Source organism: Meriones unguiculatus, chromosome 11 (genome assembly GCF_030254825.1).
Source record: "Meriones unguiculatus strain TT.TT164.6M chromosome 11, Bangor_MerUng_6.1, whole genome shotgun sequence".
Classification (NCBI taxonomy): domain Eukaryota; kingdom Metazoa; phylum Chordata; class Mammalia; order Rodentia; family Muridae; genus Meriones; species Meriones unguiculatus.
In genome coordinates, this window is record NC_083359.1 from 90,106,462 (window position 1) to 90,127,953 (window position 21,492).

The 21,492-nt window shown below is 41.9% G+C and overlaps 1 protein-coding gene across 1 annotated transcript in view; it reads right to left on the bottom strand.

Annotated features, from left to right (window-relative positions):
• Positions 1 to 4,521: 4,521 nt before the first annotated feature.
• Nuf2 (NUF2 component of NDC80 kinetochore complex) overlaps positions 4,522 to 21,492 on the bottom strand; it is a 30,000-nt gene continuing 13,029 nt past the window's right edge. The window contains exons 7-14 of the mRNA XM_021654752.2: positions 20,334 to 20,407; positions 18,648 to 18,744; positions 17,479 to 17,541; positions 15,698 to 15,835; positions 12,799 to 12,939; positions 11,800 to 11,975; positions 10,690 to 10,825; positions 4,522 to 4,996 (exon numbers count right to left, since the gene is read on the bottom strand). Coding sequence (XP_021510427.2) covers positions 4,862 to 4,996; positions 10,690 to 10,825; positions 11,800 to 11,975; positions 12,799 to 12,939; positions 15,698 to 15,835; positions 17,479 to 17,541; positions 18,648 to 18,744; positions 20,334 to 20,407 — 960 coding nt within the window. The 3' untranslated portion in view covers positions 4,522 to 4,861. The remainder of the gene's footprint in view (positions 4,997 to 10,689; positions 10,826 to 11,799; positions 11,976 to 12,798; positions 12,940 to 15,697; positions 15,836 to 17,478; positions 17,542 to 18,647; positions 18,745 to 20,333; positions 20,408 to 21,492) is intronic.

The window sequence follows — 21,492 nt, forward strand, 5'->3', positions numbered from 1 at the left end:
TACTGCAAGACCCAGCTGTCCTCTAGCAGCATCAGGAACGTTTTGGAAATGGGGGCTCCCATTGCCAGTTTCCAGGTTGGCAAGATCATCGGCTGAATTGGAGGTGCATCAGAGTGTGAGGAGTCCTGCCATAAATCTGTGAAGAAAGCTCCATCCCAGCCAGTGTGCCTCTCTAGCTTAGTGCTACTTTCATGTGGATCCCTGAGCCAGCCGCTACACCCGGGGAACAACTTAATTAAAATGCAAACTCTGGAGCCCGCCCAAACATACTGACTTCCAAAACCCTGGCTCCATCTTCAAGTGATTCTAATGAATCCTAAAGTTTGAAGGTTCTGATTGTAAGGGCCATGCATTCCTCACCTCGGCTCCCCTGGGAAGGAGACCGAAGTGACATCCTGTGGAGCCAAGCAAAGTTCACCCTCCCCTGAGCTTACCTGCCCTGGTGGAATAAAACCACCTGTCCTCTTTGTTTTTTGTAGTAAAAAGTCAAAGCTACTCCCCCTGCCTGCCCCAAGAATTGGCTGCTTTAGGGTCTTGTGTCTGTGTGGGTCATGAATACTAGATTCTTTAAGTCAGCACATATTTGTTCATTACCCTAGGGCCAGGTGTGAGAGGATCATGATGGAGGTAAGGAAATACATACAAAGATGAAACCGGCTCTCACAGATACCCAGTGTGATCCTAACGGAAGTGGCTGTTGGCTGGGTGTTATCGTGTGACAGCTGTGTCCCTAAAGCTACTCAATCCTTACATGCTTGAGTCAGGTCAGCTATTACTGTCTCATTAAAAAGGAGTGTGGAGACTATAGTTTATGCCCATAACCACATCGGAGTTTCCTCTTAAAAGCAATCACTGAGGATAACTATTAAAACCACTCTAGGGTTGGAGGTAATGCCTTAGTCAGGAAAGTGTTCCCAGGGGGAATCTGGGTTTGGATGGATTTTGTTATTGTTGTTTGTTTGTTTGTTTTTTATTTTTTAAAGGCAGGTACATGTTCTGGGGTGACGGAGTCATGGTCACCTCCTGAGGCATGAGGCTTGATGAACACCTCTGCACATATGTGAACACGCACCCGCACAAACATACAGATGTGCATGCACACAGACCTGCCTCAACATGAACACCCACCACAAACACACACACACTAAAGAAAAAAAGAATCACTTTGACTTAGCTGTGGGATAAACATGATTTTTCAAGGGGGAGCTAGACCCCACAGGACACAGAAACCCGCACCGGACAGTGTGGGGAGTTTAACAACTGCTTCAAACAGATTTTGCACACACTCAGTCTGGGGACTGTGGCAATACCATACTCTGCTGCCACCAACTACTGTTCCTTAAGTGATTATAGCTCAGGTCCTAAACGGCTTTGCATCAAAGATTTGTGGAGAGAGCTATACGGACAGGATCAGGTATTTTAGAGACTTTGTGTATATGTATGTGTGTTGGCAGAAAGAGTGGATTTGAAGAAAGCTCTTGGTGGCAGAGGTTGATAGTATTAGTAAAAAAAAAAAAAAAAAGAAAAAAAAAAGAAAAAAAGAAAGAAGAGAGAAAGATACCATGCTGAGCTATAGATGCCAGGTCTCTATTCAGTCTCCGAGTGACTTGCTCATCGCATGGATCTCAAGCACTCCTCTCAGGAAAATTCAGTTTTTTGAGTTGTGTGAAATCTGAACTAGAAATTCTGAACCACTTATGATCATTTAGGTAACTTTAGAGATAAATGCGGGGCCATAATTAACACCTCGCAGTAAGAGCAAAACCTTCAGACACTTCAGCTATTATTTGAAAACTATTTCGGACAGGCGGATTCTAAGTCCTCCCTGCTACTTTTAGCTTTCAAGTTGTCACTGTCACTTTAAGACTTTTGGCTTTTCCATTTCCAACCTGAAAATCCACAGCTATTTTTTTATTTTTTTTTTTTGCCTTGGTTATGCAAGCCGTGTTGTGCCCCCTGGTGGCAATCTGGATAGGAAGATGAAAAACATATTTCAATCAGGGGGAGAGTGCCGACTTAATTGAAAAAGGTGGCAGGCCTGAATTTGAAATGGAATTTCATATCAAACTTTTCTGTTCTTACTAAAAATAGGAAACATCCAGTTAAACTAAAATCCGATGTATTAACTTCAGCCTGCGAGGTGCATATTTCAACTCCCCTGGCTTTGTCACAAAATGGATTAGCTTCTTGAAATATGTCAGTTCCACGTGAAATTAAATATTTGCTCTCCATCTAGCTAAGAAGCTGAGCTCACAAAGGAGGACTGCAGCCTGGCAGTACAGCCTTTCCTCCGCCATCGGGGCACACACGCCATACACACGTGATGGTAGCTGCTTCTTCGGGGTATGCAATTTCCCGCATTACAAAACCAGTTGGGCACCAACAATGGCATTTCCAAGAAGGCTCCAGGAAAATCTCTAAATTTTAGAAGTTATTCTTCAATCAGAAGAGCCAAATGGATTTGAGTAGATTATGCCTGAGGGCCTTTGATTAAATTTTAACTGTTTGGAGGCAGAAGGGAATGATTGAAGACAGTCACCAGAAAATGTAGTTGGTAGGAGGAAATGTCAGAGTGCTTCCTGCTAGGCTGAGACGCCTGCTTCTGTGGCTGTATTTAGTCCCAAAAAAGAAAAATGGTTCTTCCTTAAGTACACACTCCAGTGATGAGCAAGTCTATAACTGGGGTGGTGGTAAAGGTGAAATGCTAAAACGGGAGTCACAAGCCTCCAGAACAGTGTAGCCAGGTTGAAAAATGTGTCTAAGAAATGACACAAAATAATACAAATGGCAGCAGGAAAAGAACTTAAAAGTTACAAAACCCAAAGTGAGCCCGTGAGATGCCTCAGCAGGCTTGCCACCAAGCCTGATAGCCTGAGTCTTTTCCCCTTGGTCTCACATGGCGGGAGGAAAGAACTCCAGAAAGTTGTCCTTCACATGTGCACTGTGGCACACGAACGACCCCACCCCCACCCCCACCCAAATAAACAAATGATATTAAAATTTTAGGGACTGGAGGGACGGCCCAGTGGATAAGAACCCTGCCTCCAGAGGACCTGAGGTTAGCTCCGAGCAGCCGTACTGGCAGCTCACAACCTCCTGTAACTCCGTCTCTGGGGGATCCCACACCTCCGACCTCTGCAGACACCTGCACTCGCATACACGTATCCACATATTAAAAATAATAAAACAAATCTAAACTATCATCTAGTCTTTAAAAAGTATTGTGTGTGGACTAAGGCTAAGAAGATGGATGTTTTGCAGCAGCACAAAGTAAAGCTGTAACAAACTAAGGGGTGAAGGATATGAGCCCATGAACGTGCAATGCACTCAGTGGGCTGGAGGGGTCCAGCATGCCTGCGGACAGTTCAAACAGGAATCAGGAAGCAAATGGTCTAAACTCACTCAAGTTTACTTCATGCTGTAAGTGAAAGGTTAAAAAAAGTTACTTAACTGTTCTGCTTAGGACACAACTTGATACCAAGACTTTAGCAGCCATTTGACAGGGAAAGGCCCTTCATTCTACTTCATGTATTATACGATTTTGCTACAATTAAAGTAACTTGTACAGCTTCTACATCCCTACTCTGTCTCTCTGTATGTCCTGGTTGGAATTCACAGTATTTCGATTATTGGCTCGCTTGCCTACTGGATACTGTACAATTTCTCAAAATTGCATCTCATAGATTACTACCTTCCGTTTTTGTTCTGTTATCTTCAGTATATAATTTTTGAGATAGGATTGTGCTGCATAGTCTGGTTTGTCCCCAAACCTGCGATTCTCCTGCCTCAGCTTCCTAAGTGATGGGATGATCGGCATGTGCCACCATGCCCAGGTGATATGTGGTGTCATCATAGCAATCACCAAGACCCAGTCTGGTAGGGACAGACCACTGGAAAGAAGGCAGAGCAACTGAGCAAAGTCCGAACTACTCTGAACTAGCAGTTTGCAGTGGTGTGTGCCAGCTAACAAGGGTCACAGTGTTCATTTCAAAAGTTTCAGGATTGGCTCCTGAGAGTTCTCGATGGCATTCTGCCAGGACAGCTGGAGAAGCCAAGACCTATTGCATAAGGTCATAGCATGTCTGAGCATCCATGTGCTATTGGAACAAAGTCCTCAAGATAATAAATTCATAAAAGAAGGAAGAATTATTTTGGTTCAGGTTAAATTTTCTGTCCATATCTGCCTTATTTCTACAGAAAAAAAAAATGCCAGCTGTGTCAAGGAAGAGATGAAAGCCTACCAACTTACTCTCTTCAAATAATTACATTTGAAAGTGTAGCATATCAGGGACTATTCCAATTTTGGTGCCAGTTCAAATTTTTGTTATATAAGTCTTCAGAGATCTTCACAATTCTTTACCTACAGAATAGCAATGAAATATCTAGCGTGAGCTGGATGAGTGAGAATCAAATGAGCAGGCAATCAAGATGACATCAGGAGCACAATCAGGATCAACAATGCCGTAATCCAATGTCAACAAAGTAACAACGTCCACAATAACAGCAGGAAAACCCAGAGACTTCAATAACTATTTCTGTTTATTCCAACCAGTACATACAAAAAGAGACAGAGTAGGGACACAAAAGCTGTACAAGTTATTTTAATTGTAGCAAAATCCTATAATACAGGGCATGTTGGAGCCTGGGGAAGCAGCTCATTGTAGCCTGCAAGGCCCTGAGCTCAATCCCAGCACCAAGGAAAAAAACACATGAAGCACATCATCATATAAAAAGACAGCAAAGACAAATGGGAACCGCTGTTACCCGCGTTAGTTAGATGATACTGCTGGCATTTCTACTAGTTCCAACATAACTATGCTCAATAGACACCGACAGGCGGCGGGCCTGGAGGGCTGGCTGATCAGGGCGGCACTCTGAACATTCTCTTCTTCAGCTCAGCAGTCTTCTCTTCTATTCTAGCGCAGCACTCCTCCGTTGCCTTCTCAATGCCCTCATGGTACTTCTCCAGGGCGCTTTTCAAGTTCTCAAAGATTTCCTACGGGCAAATGGCAAAGAATGACTGCACGTGACTGCCAGGGCCTAACACCGAGCTGAAAATACTCCAATGGCCATTCATGTTAGTTCTAATACAAGGCTGGGAGAGCTGAGATTTCCAAACAGGATCAACGACTACAGCTGTGACAGACTATGACCCATCAAGGAAACAAAAGTTTCTGAAAACTTCATTTCTTTAATTGCATAAGAAAAATCAGGTGTGTTATTGCCTGGCTTATGTGAATGCTATTTAAGCAATCAGCACATCCAACAGTTATAGATCAATTTAAGTTCCTCGTTCCACGAGCCGATGTGTTTATTTCCACAACAGGAAAGCTAAATAAGTCAGGTAGAAAGATATAACCTTCGAGAAACCATCAAAACTAGGTGTGGCTAAAAAGAAACAATCTGCAGATACACAGCAAGCACTTCAGCACACCAAAGCAATGTTCTTCTCCTTAGAATAAACATGCTTCCAAGAAAGAACCAGTCACACAGACAGAGGCACCAAGAGTAGAACAGGAAACCCAAATCCAGCAGCACAGTACCAGAAAGAAACACAAAGCCAAAGCCCTGGGCACACACCTAGGTGCTAACGGGGATGTGATGTGGCTTTCTCAGTGCTACATATTTTAGAATATGCAAATGAACGTCTGCACACAGTAGAAGCTTACACCAGTCGACGACACCTCACATATTAAAAGTCTTGCCGTGAAATCACATCCTTCTAAAGTCAAAGCAAAGGGCTGCGGATGTAAAGAAAATCCAAGTCTAGTCCAGTGCTGTTCAATATAGGAGCTCTCGCCACATGGTGCTATTTAAATGTATAAGAATTAGAACTGAAAATTCCATTAGCCCTTCAGTTGCACTGGACACATGTCAACGGCCCAAGGCCACAGTGCCTACCCACCCAGTAGCTACAGGATGGAAAGGCACAGAGCATGACTCTCGTGATGCTTTGTGTGAGTGCTGGTCTGATCATCTCATTTTGAAATTTAAATTTTTACAATATTTATGGTCTTTTACACCCAGCATCATCCACTGATCCCACATGTAATTTAATCTATGAATTGAAATACATTGATGGAAGCCAGGCACAATGGTGCACACCTTTAGCCCCAGGTGAGTACATCTCTGGGAGTTTGAAGCCAGCCTGGTCTGCAGAGTGAGTTCTAGAACAGACAGGGCTACACAGGGAAACCTGTCTCAAAAAAACCCAATACTAACTAACACAAATACTATAATTATCATTATTGTGGTTATTTTCCACAAACAGGACAATGGCAGATGAAACACACTCTCTGAAACACAGGCACACACAGACTACACTCAGCACTGAGCACTGAAAACAAGGCGCGCGTGCAGGCGCGGCGCCTCACGTCTAACCCAGTGTGGTGAGCGCATGTACCACACGCAACCACGCAGAAACACAGAGCCAGGATGTCTGGAAAAAAACTTGAAAGTCTGTAGTAAATGAGAAGCTAGAATCCAGACACATGGACGGACTCAGAGGAAGTTACGGCGAAGATACAACTTATTCTTCATATTTAGTTAGCTTACACAAACACATTTCTGTTGACCGTGATTCCCTCTCCCCCGTGCCCTAGCCACCTCATCCCTGCTGAAGCCCACCACTGCTGCTATTTCCTGCTCCACTCTGACAGTACTTGTGCTCTGCTACCCAACCTAGCTGTCTCCCTTAAAGCCTCCTTTTCCCCTTTCATGAGCCCTTCTTTACTTCCAGGTATATATACACACTCACTCCACATAAATACACACCTATAAAACTTAGAACATATGGTTTTTATCTTTCTGGGCCTGTGTTGCCTCACATGATATGGTATTTTCCACTAACATCTATATTCCTACAGATTTCATTTTATTTATGGACAAACAAATCCACTGTGCACATGTGCCACATTTTTGATATCCACCACTACTGTGTGGGTCAGTATCTGGGATGATCAAGGCACCCCCACACTGGTTTCACCATTTTACAGTCCCACGAACAGCGAATAGGAGTCCTTCAGACCACTAAAGCAGCAAAGTACTTAGTCGCACAAGCCTGCTGACCTGAGTTTTGATCTCCAAAACCACGTCATAATTGAAGAGTGAACCAACTCTACAATGTCATCCTCTGATCTTCAAGGATGAGCTATGGTATATGCTCACACATATAATAATAAAATAACTTTTTCAAACTATCACATCAATCTTTTAATTGAATGTTATACGTTAAAAAGAAAAAAATTTAAAGGGTTTCTTCCTCCCACACTCTTGCCAGTATTTGATGTCAATTATTTTCTTAAAGATGGTCATTCTGACTGGGATCAGACAGAATCTCAGTTCTAATTTGCATTTCCCTCATGGCTAAGGACACTGAGGACTTTTAGAAACATTTATTGGTGACTGGCATTTCCTCTTCTGAGAACTGTTTAGGTCTTGGCCTGTGGATGTGAGTTTCTTGTTAGTGTTTCAAATCCCTCTATGCTCCAGGTGTTAGTCTTCTGTTGGCTCATGGTTAGCATGCCCTTGCTACAGGCTGTTTCATCTGGTGGGCAGCTCCCGCTGCTCTGGGGAAGGTTTCTGACCTCACAAGGTGGTATTTATGGACGCCAGTCTTATTCCCTAGCAAGCAGAATTTTAAGCAGAAGACCTTATCAATGCCTGTATCTTCAAGTACTTCCCTAATTCTTAGCAGTATCAGAATGACCTGGCTCATGTTACGGTCCTTGGAGTTTGTTTCTGGTGCAGAGTGAGAGGTGAGGGTGAGTTCACTCTTCCACACATGCCTGCCTTTTTCTTCAGTGACTATGTGTGGCGTCTTTGTAAATAAGCTGCTGGCTGTAGCCTGGTCTGTGTCTAGACCTTCTACTTCATCTACTGATCTGAGTGTCTGTGGCAGTACCACACTGGTTTTGCTACTGACTGTAGCATAACATGAAGTTAGGTATAATTTCTATTGGACCTTAAATGATGGATATGATCTGCTCACCTAACAAAATCTCAGAGGCAGGGATCACAACTTTCTTGTCTTCAACTTGACTCCTTAGCCAACTGGGACCCTACCACCTAGTAGGTGTATATGCTATTTGTTAAAATATACTTGTTAAAGTATACTTGTTAAAATACTGACTAGAAATTTTAGGCAATCCATTCATTATGAATGAATCCATAAACTGAAAGAAAATAGGGAGATCCTGATTTAATAATAAAGTACACTATTAAAAAATTGCTTGAGAAAGATAAAATTGGCACTATTTAGTATTCAATGAAGAGCTTTAAAATAGCAAAATTATAGCAAAGGAAGAAACAGCATTGCAACAGTTTAGAATTACAAATTATGTTATGAATGTGTAGATAAACTGGCTGGTCATGAATAGTAACACTGTGAAAAAAGTGTCATAAAATTAACTGCGTGAATCTGAAGGACAGGGTTATCTCCAGCAAGTCCAAGATGTCAATTCCTTGTGATATAAAATGTTAGGAAATATAAAAACTTATGTCATCTTAGAAATACATCAAATATGCTAAAAGAAATTTATGAAGACATTGAATGAAACAGATAAAGTGGGGGGGAGGGATGAAGACAGATAAAGAAGATTGTGAACCTTATGTTATTTTTGTTTTGACTGGCTAGAACGAAAACAGATCTTTAAAGCTATCCAAATAAAGAGGGACCTGAAGCCAGAGGCAGGACGAATTAGCCGCAGAGGGAACGTGCAAGGCAGGGCAGCCGTGTGTGAAGACGACTCTGACATCCGTGCACCTTGCCTCTTCATGACGGTGGCTATGAAACAAACTAGAGAGAACTCTTGGACCAAACGTCCTTGGGTTCACGCACGTATTTGCAGTTGTTCTCAGGCTGCTGAGGAATGAGTGAACATCAGCAGACTGGGCAAAGGGATGACAACATAGCAAGCTGCACTACTGGCCTAGAGCTCTGATGATGATGCTGTGTGCTCTGGGGAAGTGCTACAATGCAGCCAGGTTCTGATTCCACTCAATGCTTTCTTTCATCCTGGAGAAAAAGGCATGCTGCTCAATTTGCCTTTGAAACCACACAATGGGAAATAATTAGTGTGGACAAGATTTAAACTGATCTTGGCATTTTGAGAATCTAGGTTGAAAGCAATATAATTAAGCCTCCAAGATATAACCCTAAGATCTTGAATTGAGAGCAATCATTTCATCACAGTATGGCACGGGGGGAAAAAAAATGGCAGAGTGGCATGAGAAGAAGGTGTAGTATTTAATTGATCATAATTTGAACATAATTTGAACATGAACAGAAGACGAGACGCTGCCACTGACAACCCAGACCCCAAAACAAAGCTCTGTGAAGAGAAGCGCTGGTCTCCTGGGCCACAGAACTACTCGGGAAGACTGCGGTTACTACTGGGTTATACAAAGAAAATAATGACAGGTAAGAAATTGTCACTACAAACAGGATGACAGTGAACCTGAAAATTAAGCATGTAAAGAATGGCTGGACAGCTGAGGCTTCTAAACCCAAATGAGAGACCAAAGGGACACAGAACCATGGTCTTCTAGGTGATTCAACAGAAGAGATTAGTCCAGAGGGAAGATCTGAGTCCACCAGAGTAGAGACATTGAATATTTTAAATTCCGAATGAGAAATAACGTTTTAACAACTGCAGCTGTGGTAGAACAGCTTGCATGGCTATGAGCTCCATCCACAGAAACAATTACCATTACACAGAGCCCATCGGTGGCTCTCAAATGCCATCCTATTCTAGAGATAAATAGACAACTCAATTAAGGGTTTGGGCCTGTTGAGATTTTAATTCAATGTATTTGGGAGGGGGCTTGTTTAATTCAAAATCCCTCACTTAATTCTAACACACAGCTAGTTTTAAGACACAGAGCTCAGTGCCCTGTCAACTTTATAAATATGTATGGAAAGCAGACTATACCCAAGGCCATTCTAGGAATGGTTTCCCGTGTCATGCTGTTTTCAAGCGTGACTGGTGTTGATGGAAATGTCTAATATTGCTGGTGAGATACATGTGCACAGGGCTAACAGGAATATAAGGTAGACCGGGCATCTTTAGGATTAACAAAGATAGCTCAAATTCAAGCTAGCTACAAGTTTTAATCTGCTAATAACCAGTTCGGTAACTACACTTAGAGCACCGAAAACACAGTCTGACCAATTTAAGAAAATAGGATGAAGTATCTCATGTCTCTTTTGTGTTAGGATCTTCACAGACTGTGTGTGGACAGTGACAGACAGTGGCAGCGAGAGTTCAGCTATCACAAACCAGGCTGTTTCAGAAACAGGATGCTGGAGGTGAGTGGGAAAAAAAAAAAGAAGCCCGAGGATTCTGAATAAAGAGTTATGGCTATTTTTAGTAAAATGTTTTTATTTAAAGACAGTACTTAAATATCAAGAGTAAAGTGCATCTACCTAGTGACTTCAGAACCTTTATTAAGCAAGTATTTTTACCCCAAAGAATGCTATTCTGTGATGTGCTAAGAGGCAAGTAAGGAAAAGAGCACGGAATACTCATGTCTGCAGATTACCAAAGGGTACCCAGGGTGGTAATACAAATAAAAATAAAAGCGAAGGGCCTGTAGGGTCAAATTTTACCCCAGAGAACCCAAAACCCTGTCGTGGGTGACATCATTTACATTTTAAACTCATAGATTCTATCTCTTAGAAGCACGCACCTGAGACTTGAGTTTCTCCCTTTTCGCAGCATCTTTTAGTTGCTGAATCCCAGATTTAATCTTCTGGATCTCCAGATTAATGGTGGTCACTTGCTCATAGACAGCACCTCTTTTTTCTTGAACTTTATTGCAATCTCTAAAGGAGAACAGAGACACCTGACATAACTATTATTAAGCATTAAAAAACAAACAAACAAAAGACTGTACTAGTAAACCAGGAGCCACTGTGTGTCAGTACTTGCTCAACAAACCCAGAACCTTCCCAGATATAAAAGCAAGCAGACAAACCCACAAAACCTCACAGTGTGCTGCACTGTAGTTACATTGTGGCTCACGGCGTATGAACTACTTCATTCAGGTGGCATTCTTTGCGTTTACTTTATTTTGCAGAGCTGAAGCTCACAGCCAGAGGCTGACACATCTAGGCAAGTGCTCCACCACCAAGCTACACTGCAGCCCTCAAAGCCTAGTCTTCCAAATAGAGGCTCAGCTACGGTGCCCCGGTGTGTGTATCTGTGCATTATTAGTGGCAATGTGGACTACCACAACTTTTCTGCACACCTGGCAACAGCGACACAATCCCCAGGTTCTGTCTTTTCCTTTCATTTGCATGAAAATATGCAGACGGTCCCAATGCTACACTTAAGGACTAAAGGAATGACATCCTAGATATATCTGTGGCACATATTCTAAAGGCACACTCTTAGGCTTGACAAGGGGACTCTAGAGGTTTAAGAAATCCTCACTATACTACAAAAGAACTTAGCAAAGTGATAATTTTTACCTAAATAGTATTAAGTTTTCCTAATGCACCTTTTTCTAGGTCACTATGTCTTAAGTACACTGAAATAAACACTAGACCTCTAACTCCTTTAAAGATTAACACAAAGGAATGGGAACTATGTGTCTCAAAAGACAATAAACAAGGAGAAAAACACCAAATAAATAAATAAATGAAACCAGCTGTAGTCCTCTTTGTACAGATAGACTGAATTGTACCTATCTTAGTCACTAGAGGCAGAATTCTATTTTGAAAATGCAGTAGCTTTGAAAGCCCATGAGCTTTTCCTAATTGCGTCCTAATCCACTTTACTGAAATCACATCCATACTCAATCACGGTCCGCTTGTACTGTTTTACATCCTCCTGCTTCTTGTTTATTTTGAGTCGTGTGGTGGCAAGCTTTTCCTTCTTGACAGTCATCAGTCTTTTGAGTGAATTTTCTTCAGTCTTGAGTTTCTTTAGTTCTGATGAGTCACTTTCAATTTGGTCCTCTAAGTTCAGGCTCTGTGTTTTATGAAGAACATTTAAAGTCAACCCAACCAAACTGGATTCATAAGCAAAATGAAAGAGTTTTCTAGGGTGAGCTAGAATAAAACAGTTATAAAATGGTAGAGAAACACAACTATGCAAGGCCCAGGTGCCCGGCGAGCAGGGAGGAGCTGCCGCTGCTGGTCTACAGGAAGGCCTGATGAAGAACAGTTGCACAGCAGCAAGACCCGGGGCTGAGTGCTGCTGTGGGAGCTACGGCAGCAGAAGGGAGAAGGGCAGACCTCAGAACCAAAAGCAGATCTGCCCTGTGACCCCAGATGATGGATAAGACTATACGCTAGGAAAAGAAAACCTCCTAGCCCCTGTACTTCTCTCTCTCAAAAACAACAAACTTCTACTGTAATGTTAGTGATCCTGGGAGTGGCCTGGATTAACATGTGACAAATCATTTCAAGCATCTGAGAAACCAAAATGGCAATGCTCCCTCTCATTACTCAGGGGAGACTGCCTTAAGCCTGGCATCTCTATTAACCCTAGGCGCAGTGCTGGGAACTGAGTGGGGAATGTATGCCACCAATGATAAGTGATCATCTCTGTTAGAACAAGCTAAAACGCTCATTACTACATTCTAAACTGTACGCTATCACGTGCCATGTTAATTCATTACTCATTTCATCTGAAGGTTACAATACATCTTGACATCCTGAGGGTTAGGGGGAGGTGCCTTACTCCTCAGCACATACAACTGGAGAACAACCTAGCTTCTGTTTAGGAAGATGGTAACAGAAGATGAAAGTGGATCCAAAGCTCTGTAACAGAGCTGCTGCATGATACAAACCTCCTTTAAGATACTGCTGAGCTTCTCCCTGTTCTCCGCAATGTCCTGTATTTTCTTCTGATATAGCTGCACCTCCAGCTGGCAGGAAGGCAGGCATTCCACAGAATCCCTATAGACTTCATACTTCTCCATCACTTCTTGCTTTGGGAGGGGGAAAAAAAAACAAACAACAGTTTGATATTCTCTTTTATGAAACTACAAGATCAATTTGTTTGTTCTTCAATAATTTCTACATTTGCTACTGAAAGCTTAAGAATGTACAGTGAAATTTCTAGGTCAGTGGCAAGGCATTACTACTGACACATGTCAAACACATAATGATGTCCTTTTAAAAATATTACTGATTTATTTTATGTGCATGTTTGCTCTGCCTGCATGTATGACTGTACAGAGTGCATCCCCAGTGCCCAGAAGACCAGACAAGGGCATTGGATCCTCTAGAAGTGGAGTTGCAGGCAGTTGTAAGCCTCCATGCAAGCGTTGGGCATCAAACCCATCTCCTCTGGCAGAGCAGCTTTTAACTGCTAAGCCATCTCTCCAGGCCCCTAATTATGCTTCTGAAACGCCAAATATCCTTAAAAAAAAAAAACTGCCACTACTTTACCACCTGGCAATTCCCTGCTAACTGCTTAAAGATCTTCATGGGGAGGGAAGGAGCACACTCTGGCTGGGCAGAGCTTGGCTGGCACATGCTTGTCCTGTGCCTATGAAGCCCTATGGCTTGATTCTCAGCACCAAAACAATCACAGGCTTGTTCCCAAACTAATTCTCAAACTACTTCAGAATACTACAGGGAATAATCTTTGTTTAAATATAACCATTATTAACATCTGATTCCTAAAAAGATAAACTACTCTTTTAAAATTATTAAAAAAACAAAAAACAAAAAACATATTTACTGCAACCACACACCAATGCAGACATTATTCCTTCTCCACACTAGGTTGCTCCCTGCCTTACCTTACTAACCAGTGAAACTTCTCCTCAATGAAGACCTAACCATATGGCTCATTTTCTCTCTCTCTCTCTCTCCTCTCACCTCTGCTGTCGCTTTCTCTCGCTAATGAATTTGTAAATACTCTTTGTATATAATGGATCGAATCCCTTTGCCTTCAAGTTGTAGTTTGCTTCCTGTTGCTGAGATAAAGCCTGCGACCAAAAGCAACCTGGGTTTTCTGGAAAGATAGCTCAGTGGTTAAGAGCACTGGTTCTCCCAGGACCTGGGGTTCAATTCCCAGCATCCATCAATAACTTCAATCCCAAAAGATCTGATGTCCTCTTTTGGCTTCCAAACACACCAGCCCCACATAGTACACATGCAGGGAAAACACCCATACATATAAAATAGTAATTAATTAAGCAATCAATCAATTATTTAATAGCAGTGCAGAGAGAAAAGGGTTTATTTTAGCTTACAACTTACAATCCATCAAGAAGGGACATAAAGACAAGAACTCAAGGCAGGAACCTGGAGGCAAGAACTGGAGCGGAGCCATAGAACACTGCTTACTGGCTTGCTCAGCCTGCTTTTTCAAGAAGACCCAGGACCCACCGGCCCAGGGGCGGCGAAGTGCTCAGTGAGTCAGGCTCTCCCACAGCCACCATTAACCAAGGGATGTCTCATGGACTTGCCTACCAGTCAAGCTGATGGAAGCAATTCTCAGTTGAGAGGTTCTCTCCCCAGATATGTCTAGGTTTGTGTCAAGTTGACACAAACTAACCAGAATACTTCATAGGCACAGAAAATGTGTTTTAGGAGATCTTTTCATATTAATCTCAAGACATTTAGACTGTACTATAAGCTTCAGGAGGCTGAGACAGGAGGCTCAGGAGGTCCTGGTAGGTCCAGGCTAAAAAGCCATTCTGTGGGGGCAGGTGTGTATTCCACTTGGTAAAAGATTATATAAATGTTCTAAATCTGTTAAGATTTTAAATTTCTAATCCTTATAAAGATTTATCTTCATAAATGGCTCGGCTTTTATAAATTTCCCCTAGAGGAACAGCTAACTAAATAGAACCCTTTTTGACGCGGGTGGGTTAGATTCGGGGCTTCCACAAGCTGAGCAAGCACCCCCACCTATCACTTAGTTAAACCCCCAGATCCACCAGAACTGTTTTTAAATAAGCCAGCCATTCCCCATAAATTCTCAACTCTATTTCTGGGCTCCGATTCTGTTCTGGTGATTTTTCTCTCCTTATTTGTGACTATTTTTATTATAGAGAATTACTTGGATAATAAGGATAGAATTTCTTTTTACCGATATGTATAAATCCTTACTTCAAAAAATAAAAATAAAAATAAAAACAAAAGACATTTAGCAAACGAACAAACAGCTTGTTTGACCACCTCTAATTTTGTCCTGCCCCACCGCAGTCCACCTCGCAAAGTAGCACCTGGCCTTGAACATATTTCCTTTGCCTTGAATGATTAGGTACCAAGACAGATTTCTACTCCCCTCTCCTACCTGATTCCTCCAAATAGTTTATAAACTGAGTTCTCTCATTCTGGTGTTTCAAAGCATCCTCTATTTTTTAATGCTGATTTTAAAAACTGATTTAACTATTTTATCACAGTTTTATATTTGAAGCAAAAAACGATCAGGGGAAACAAAGATTTGTCATATATTCCCTGTGCTCACCAACACACACACTCTATGAATTCAGAGTTCACACTGTAATTTTTAATTTTTTTGTAAAATTGTTTGATCCCTTTCTCCTCTAAAGTTAAGTGAGTGATTCTCTCAAGGACACAGCATTCAACTAGATCCACCAGAACAAAGCCTTAGATTTGTAGTGTGACTCAACAGCTGTCCTGCAGTTGAATTTCTTTCCCCTTCACCCACACGAGTCAGAGACAAGTAACTAAATTCAGAGAGTAACACATGACAAAGGGCCTCACCCTGGAGTTCCGGAGCTTCTGGACAGTGTCTTTCATCTTCTCTTTATAGTTCTTCACCTTCTCTGGAGAGTCCACAATTTTGCTTTTCAAGCTGTCTTGAACTTCTTTCAAAGAAACCACTGACAACTTTAGTTCATTCTGTTGAGAAGCATTTTCCCCAATCAGGTAGGACAATAAAACTGTTACTCACCCTCCCTTTCAATCATAGAACATCTTTGGCTCATGTCCGTTGTAACAGGGTAAACTGACTTTTGCCCACCCTGGCCTGCTTCATGGCTCCAGCTACAGATCAAGTTCCTCAGTGTGACACTTACTGCCTTTGCTGGCATTTGTGAGATCAGTATGGCCCTCCTAAGATGCTGCAGCATCCTATTCTTAAGAGCATCCATGGATACATGAAAACTCTCCTACATCCTTTCTGTAAGCAACACAAGTACACACAACATTAACATTATTCATTTGATATGTTTTCATATTAACTGCATGACCTGGCTGGAGTTCTAAAAAGTTACTTTGTTCCTCTAGTACCCAACGTAATAGCACATATGGTGTGTGCAAGGTAAGAGATCACGAGGAAGGTGCGGCCAGCCAATGTGGGCTGGAAAAAGGAAGCCTTTCTCCTTTCTCTATATTTGAAATCTTTTGTATTTTTTTTTTTTTTTTTTTTTTTTAGTATTTTATGACAAATGTGTAAGGCTTGTATAATTCTTCTCAAATTTTTAACTTAAAAAATATTCCTGAGCTGTTAAAGTAGCTCAGAAGGTAAGGGTGTTTGCTGCCAAGTCTGCTGACCTACCTACACGGTGGAGGGAGAGAGAACTAACTCCAGAGAGTTCTTCCCAACACATCTTCCCTGCCTCCTTGAATAAACAACAGTGCCAAGAGAGCAGTAACATTAAAACTGCAACCAAACATTTTAAAAACAATTACACATATAAAAACAGTAAGCCTTGACACAAACAGCTTAATGCACAGAATAAGAATTGTGAAGCTGGTCTAAGACCACTAGAATAAAAGAAGCCAAACTAAAATGAGATTTTCCCATAAGAGAGTAAGAACAACTTCTAAAAGAACAAACATTGAAAACATTTATTTTTAGCAAGTGTAGGGAAACAGACATACCTATATTTTGTTGCTAAAAATAAAAATCAGAATCTTTCTAAATGTGAGTTTGACAACATGAGCCAATTTTAATTATCCTGAATTAGTATTTTAGGAGAGACTGATGAACAAATGTACATATTTACACACACATAAAATTAACAAAAATAGAAGCAGTTTGGAAATCTATCAAAAGAGAGTGAAAATATGCATAGTATAATGTATATGCATCCATGGAACCATATTACATAGCCACTGACATGAGAGGCATTTGGAAGCTCTTGATAACTGTCTACACTCTACTCTTAAGGGTGTGTGTGAGGCTGAGGCACGTTGGGGATAATATCATTTGTGGAAGATCACATGGATATATGTATATTAGAAAAATAGTCTATTATATGCTGTGTTTATGTTATAGATAACACGCACATACACACAAACACATATATATATATACCAAATCATATATAGTTAACTTTGGGTCCTTTTTACTTTCTTTATACATTTCTGCATCTCAATGTTGTTTTCTTCTTTTATAATAGTTTCTATATTTAAGTTGAAAAAAGTTAAAAATTGTTTTCATTTTCAGGGGGAAATATGACGGAGAAATACTGACAATCACACAGCAAAACACTGCAGTATACTCAAACGCTAAATGCTAGGTTAGAGAAGATGCTTACCAAACGCTTGTTTTTCTCTGAAATATCTGATTTCTTTTGGGCATTTCCCTCCTGTAGCAGTGTCTATGAAAAAAAAAACTGTTATAATGATTCAAAACATTAAAATTAAATCACTTTTTTATATTCCTCATATAATAAAGGTTAAAAAGAAGAAAAAGTGATGGTCTCCTTTTTCTTTTTCAGTACAGGAGTCTAAGAGTCCCTTTCCTAGTCCTGGTGAGTCTCATGAGCGTAAGTGGATTAAGAAACACTCTGGACTGGTGAAGGCACCAATCAGTATGCCTGTGAAGGGCATTCTGGAGGCAACTAGCTCACAAGGACTCTGACCAAACCGATGGTCCAACCTACTGATGGATCAAATCTGAACAGGTTCTTAAGGTAACTGAGCATCCTGCCTGAGGAAGCAGGGCCCCTGGAGGGTGTGCGCTGCCTTGACATGTTGGGAGCGCTCCTTTCAGCTTCCTGTCCCCGCTATATAAGCTGCTCTAGTGTGCTTCCCACCCGTGATGACTGACCCCTCTGTGACCGTGAGCCAACATCAGCCTTCCCCTTGTTTATCTCAATACTTCAGTAATAATGAAAAAGCAAAACATAATACAATAAATAACTGCATAATCTGTCCTAATGCCACAGCAGCATTTCAAAAATGAATGTGCAAATAAATAGTTTCTTCCTAAGCAATAACTACTAACTCATTAGGTGTGTGTGGTAGCTAGTGAGCAGCACAAAACTTCAGACAATGTTCAGTCAGCTGAGACCCCAAAGTTATCATTTCCTCTTATACTGATATGTACTTTTTTTTTCTCCCCCAAATCATGACGAATCCCCAAACCCTAGCTTCACGGATATACAGGAAAGTACCATGAGCTAACATGGAAGGTGGGAACTAAGTTTCTTGAGCTAGTGTAGGCTAATGCTGAACACTACCATATTTCTCATAAATACACAATAAACTGACCCAACACCCCTTGAGGGTTTGCTCCAGTACCCATGGTGCCACAGCCCCAATAGAAACACAAGAGAATACTCAAGAATTCTACGCACCCAGAATGCATACAACATTGGCAATACAAACAGGTGCAGGAGCACATTGTTTCTTTAGCAAATGAAAGCCCGTTTTCCTCAGCTGCTTGCACCCACACAGCACGTGTTAAAGGTCCTACAGATACCGTTTTCTGCCGAAACTCCTGGTTCAGCAAGTGCTGCAGCTCCTGAATGTCATCCATAAGCTGCTTGAACTCTTCTTGCTCTTCAACTGGAACTGAACTAAACAAGCAAGACAGATGCTAAGAGGGTTTGTTGGGGCTAGGGAGAGGGCTCAGCAGTTAAGAGCACTTGCTACCTTTGCAGAGTTCCGGGGTTCAATTCTTAGCACCTATGTGATCACTCACAATCAGCCACACTCTCAGCTCTAGAGTCAACAGGCACACACGTGATGCACATACATGAATGCTGGCAAAACATTTATACTCACAGAATAAAAACAAGTAAAGGGTTTGGGAATTCCTAATTATGAAAGGTACAAATAAAACATGTGCCTTTGATAACTAAAGGGTCTGATTCCTTGTTTCTTTTTAAGATTTATTTATTTGATTATATATAGTGTTCTACCTGCATGTATACCTCAATGCCAGAAGAGGGCACCAGATTTCATTATAGATGGTTGTGAGCCACCATGCAGTTGCTGGGAATTGAATTCAGGACCTCTGGAAGAGCAGCCAATGCTCTTAACCTCTGTGCCATCTCTCCAGCCCCTGATTCCTTGTTTCTGAATTACATACTTTCAAGACAACTATTTACTAGATGGCCTTTATCTTCTACCGAAAGGAAAACAATGAGATGAAAGCCTTCAACTTTCTACCTCCTCACCAGGCCCACATCCACATACCCCATCCACTGTCACCCCTACTAGAACGACCAGAGCATTCCTCTCTTGTCTGGAGCTAGTTTCCCTAACTTGGCCCTGGCTCCCAGCACTACAGTTTCCAGTCCAGGGACAGCTGCTCTTCACGCTACCATCCTTTCCGTCAGTCTGCATAGCCAGGTCGCTTTCACACAAAGGTTGAAGTTTTACTTTAAACTACCTAACATGTTATCAGTTTTGATTCTGCCTTTGTGTATGTTTCTATGAAGCTGACTTTCCCCTCAGTCTGTAAGAATTCTTCATATACTAATGAGTTCCATCACCAGGGTAGCAATGCTTTGCATCACTTGCTCCCAGCTGTCATTTTCTTGTGATTTTGTTTGTAATTTTTTTTTTGCTAAGTTATAGTATGTGTCTCTCATTCTCAGTCTCTTAGCTTACTGTTGCCTACAAAAGCAATTTTACCAGAGACCTTAAACAGACAACCTCAAAGACATCAACAGATTAGAATCAAACAAATAAAACCTGACTGCTCAAAATCGGCGCAGACAGTCCTCAATCTATAATGGCTCCATAGAGCAATTTAATTACAGTAGCACAAAACAGCACACACTTTGAAGTAGGAACTGTACTTCAAATTTTGATCTGTTTAAAAAGCGCGTGACGGAGGGGGCGGGGGTTGCCGGGACCTGGGCTGTAGCTCCTGGTGGGAAAGTGATCAGTCTCTCCCCATGGGACGAAGCTCTGCTGTGCTGTCATGTTCAGTGGGGCAGGTGCACAACACAGTAACGAGAAAGAACAACGAGAACATAACTCAGGGGTAGGGAGGGAAAACCTAGTTGTGTTTTTAGAAACAGGGACTGAAATACCCTGCCGTTTATCTGGAAAGACAGCCAGACTTGGTGAGGACAGCGGCATTGAAATCAGCCTCTTACTACCTGGTTTGCAAACTGGCAACTATATTCATCTTATCTGCAACGCTTTCACTTACTTGAGTTTTTCCAGTTTCATCAATGCTTCCTGGTGTGCACTGTTTAACTGCTGCATTTTGTCCATAGAGGATTTCTATGAATGCAAGGTAACCTCATATTAGCATGTTTTAACAGATAAGAATTTTTTAAAAAACTACAAACACAGACTACAAAATACTTATTCACCATCAAAAAATATTAAGTTTCGGACCAGGCCTCTAAGAACATCTGGTCTGCAACCATGACACCTCAAGTGTGAATTCCCAGCACCCACATAAAAAGCTGGGCGTGTTGCACATGCCTTCACCCCAACAGTGGTGGGCGTACACAGGTGGATCCAGAAAGCCCTCTTTGGTCAGACAGACTAGCCAAATGAGCAAGCTTCTGGCCCAAGGAGAGACCTTGTGCCAAAACAATGTGGTAGGGAGGACAGCAGTAAGATTGAGAGAGCCAGCTGGCGCCCTGCTCCTGCCTGCACCCTCACACTCTAGTGAGTGCAAGTGCCACACATGTACAGCCCACACAATAATAACGACGGGCTACAGTGGCTGGCACTTATGACAAAGGAGTCGAGAGTAGGTTTTCTCCATTTTAAAATGCTGGAGAGGTCTTGTGCATCTTAGGTACAAATGCTGAGCATTGTTCCCAAGACTTTCTTTACCTGACACAGACGGCCAGACACTGTGTTCGAGATGGACAATTCTCAAGAAAAAGTCTTGCTGGTCCTGGGCATAGTTCTATCTCCTCGAGCCACCCGTGAGAAGCTACGAAACAACTTCCTAAAGCACTATACGTCATGGGAACAGAGACACCCGTCCCCACATAGGCAGTGGCCAGATGAACAGTCACGTGGGTTCTTAGAAAGGAAGTATCTGTGCTGTGTCTTTTAAAAAAGGAGAATAGCCAAACAAACATGTGGGGGGGGGGCGGGGGTCTGAGTATTTGTGAGTTATGGAGAATCTGTCAGGTTCAGGAGTGTAAGCTTAGCCTGATTTGTACTGAGAAGATTTTATCCAGTTCCATGTAGCTGAGTCTCCAACAGTCTGACACAACCCGGTATTTTCTAGGAGTACAGCACTTACACGGTAAGAGCAATGGGAACGAAGCCCTTAATAACCGTGCATGATCGTCACATCTGTAAGCTGCACAACGAAAACAATCTATGTGCTAATGTGATGG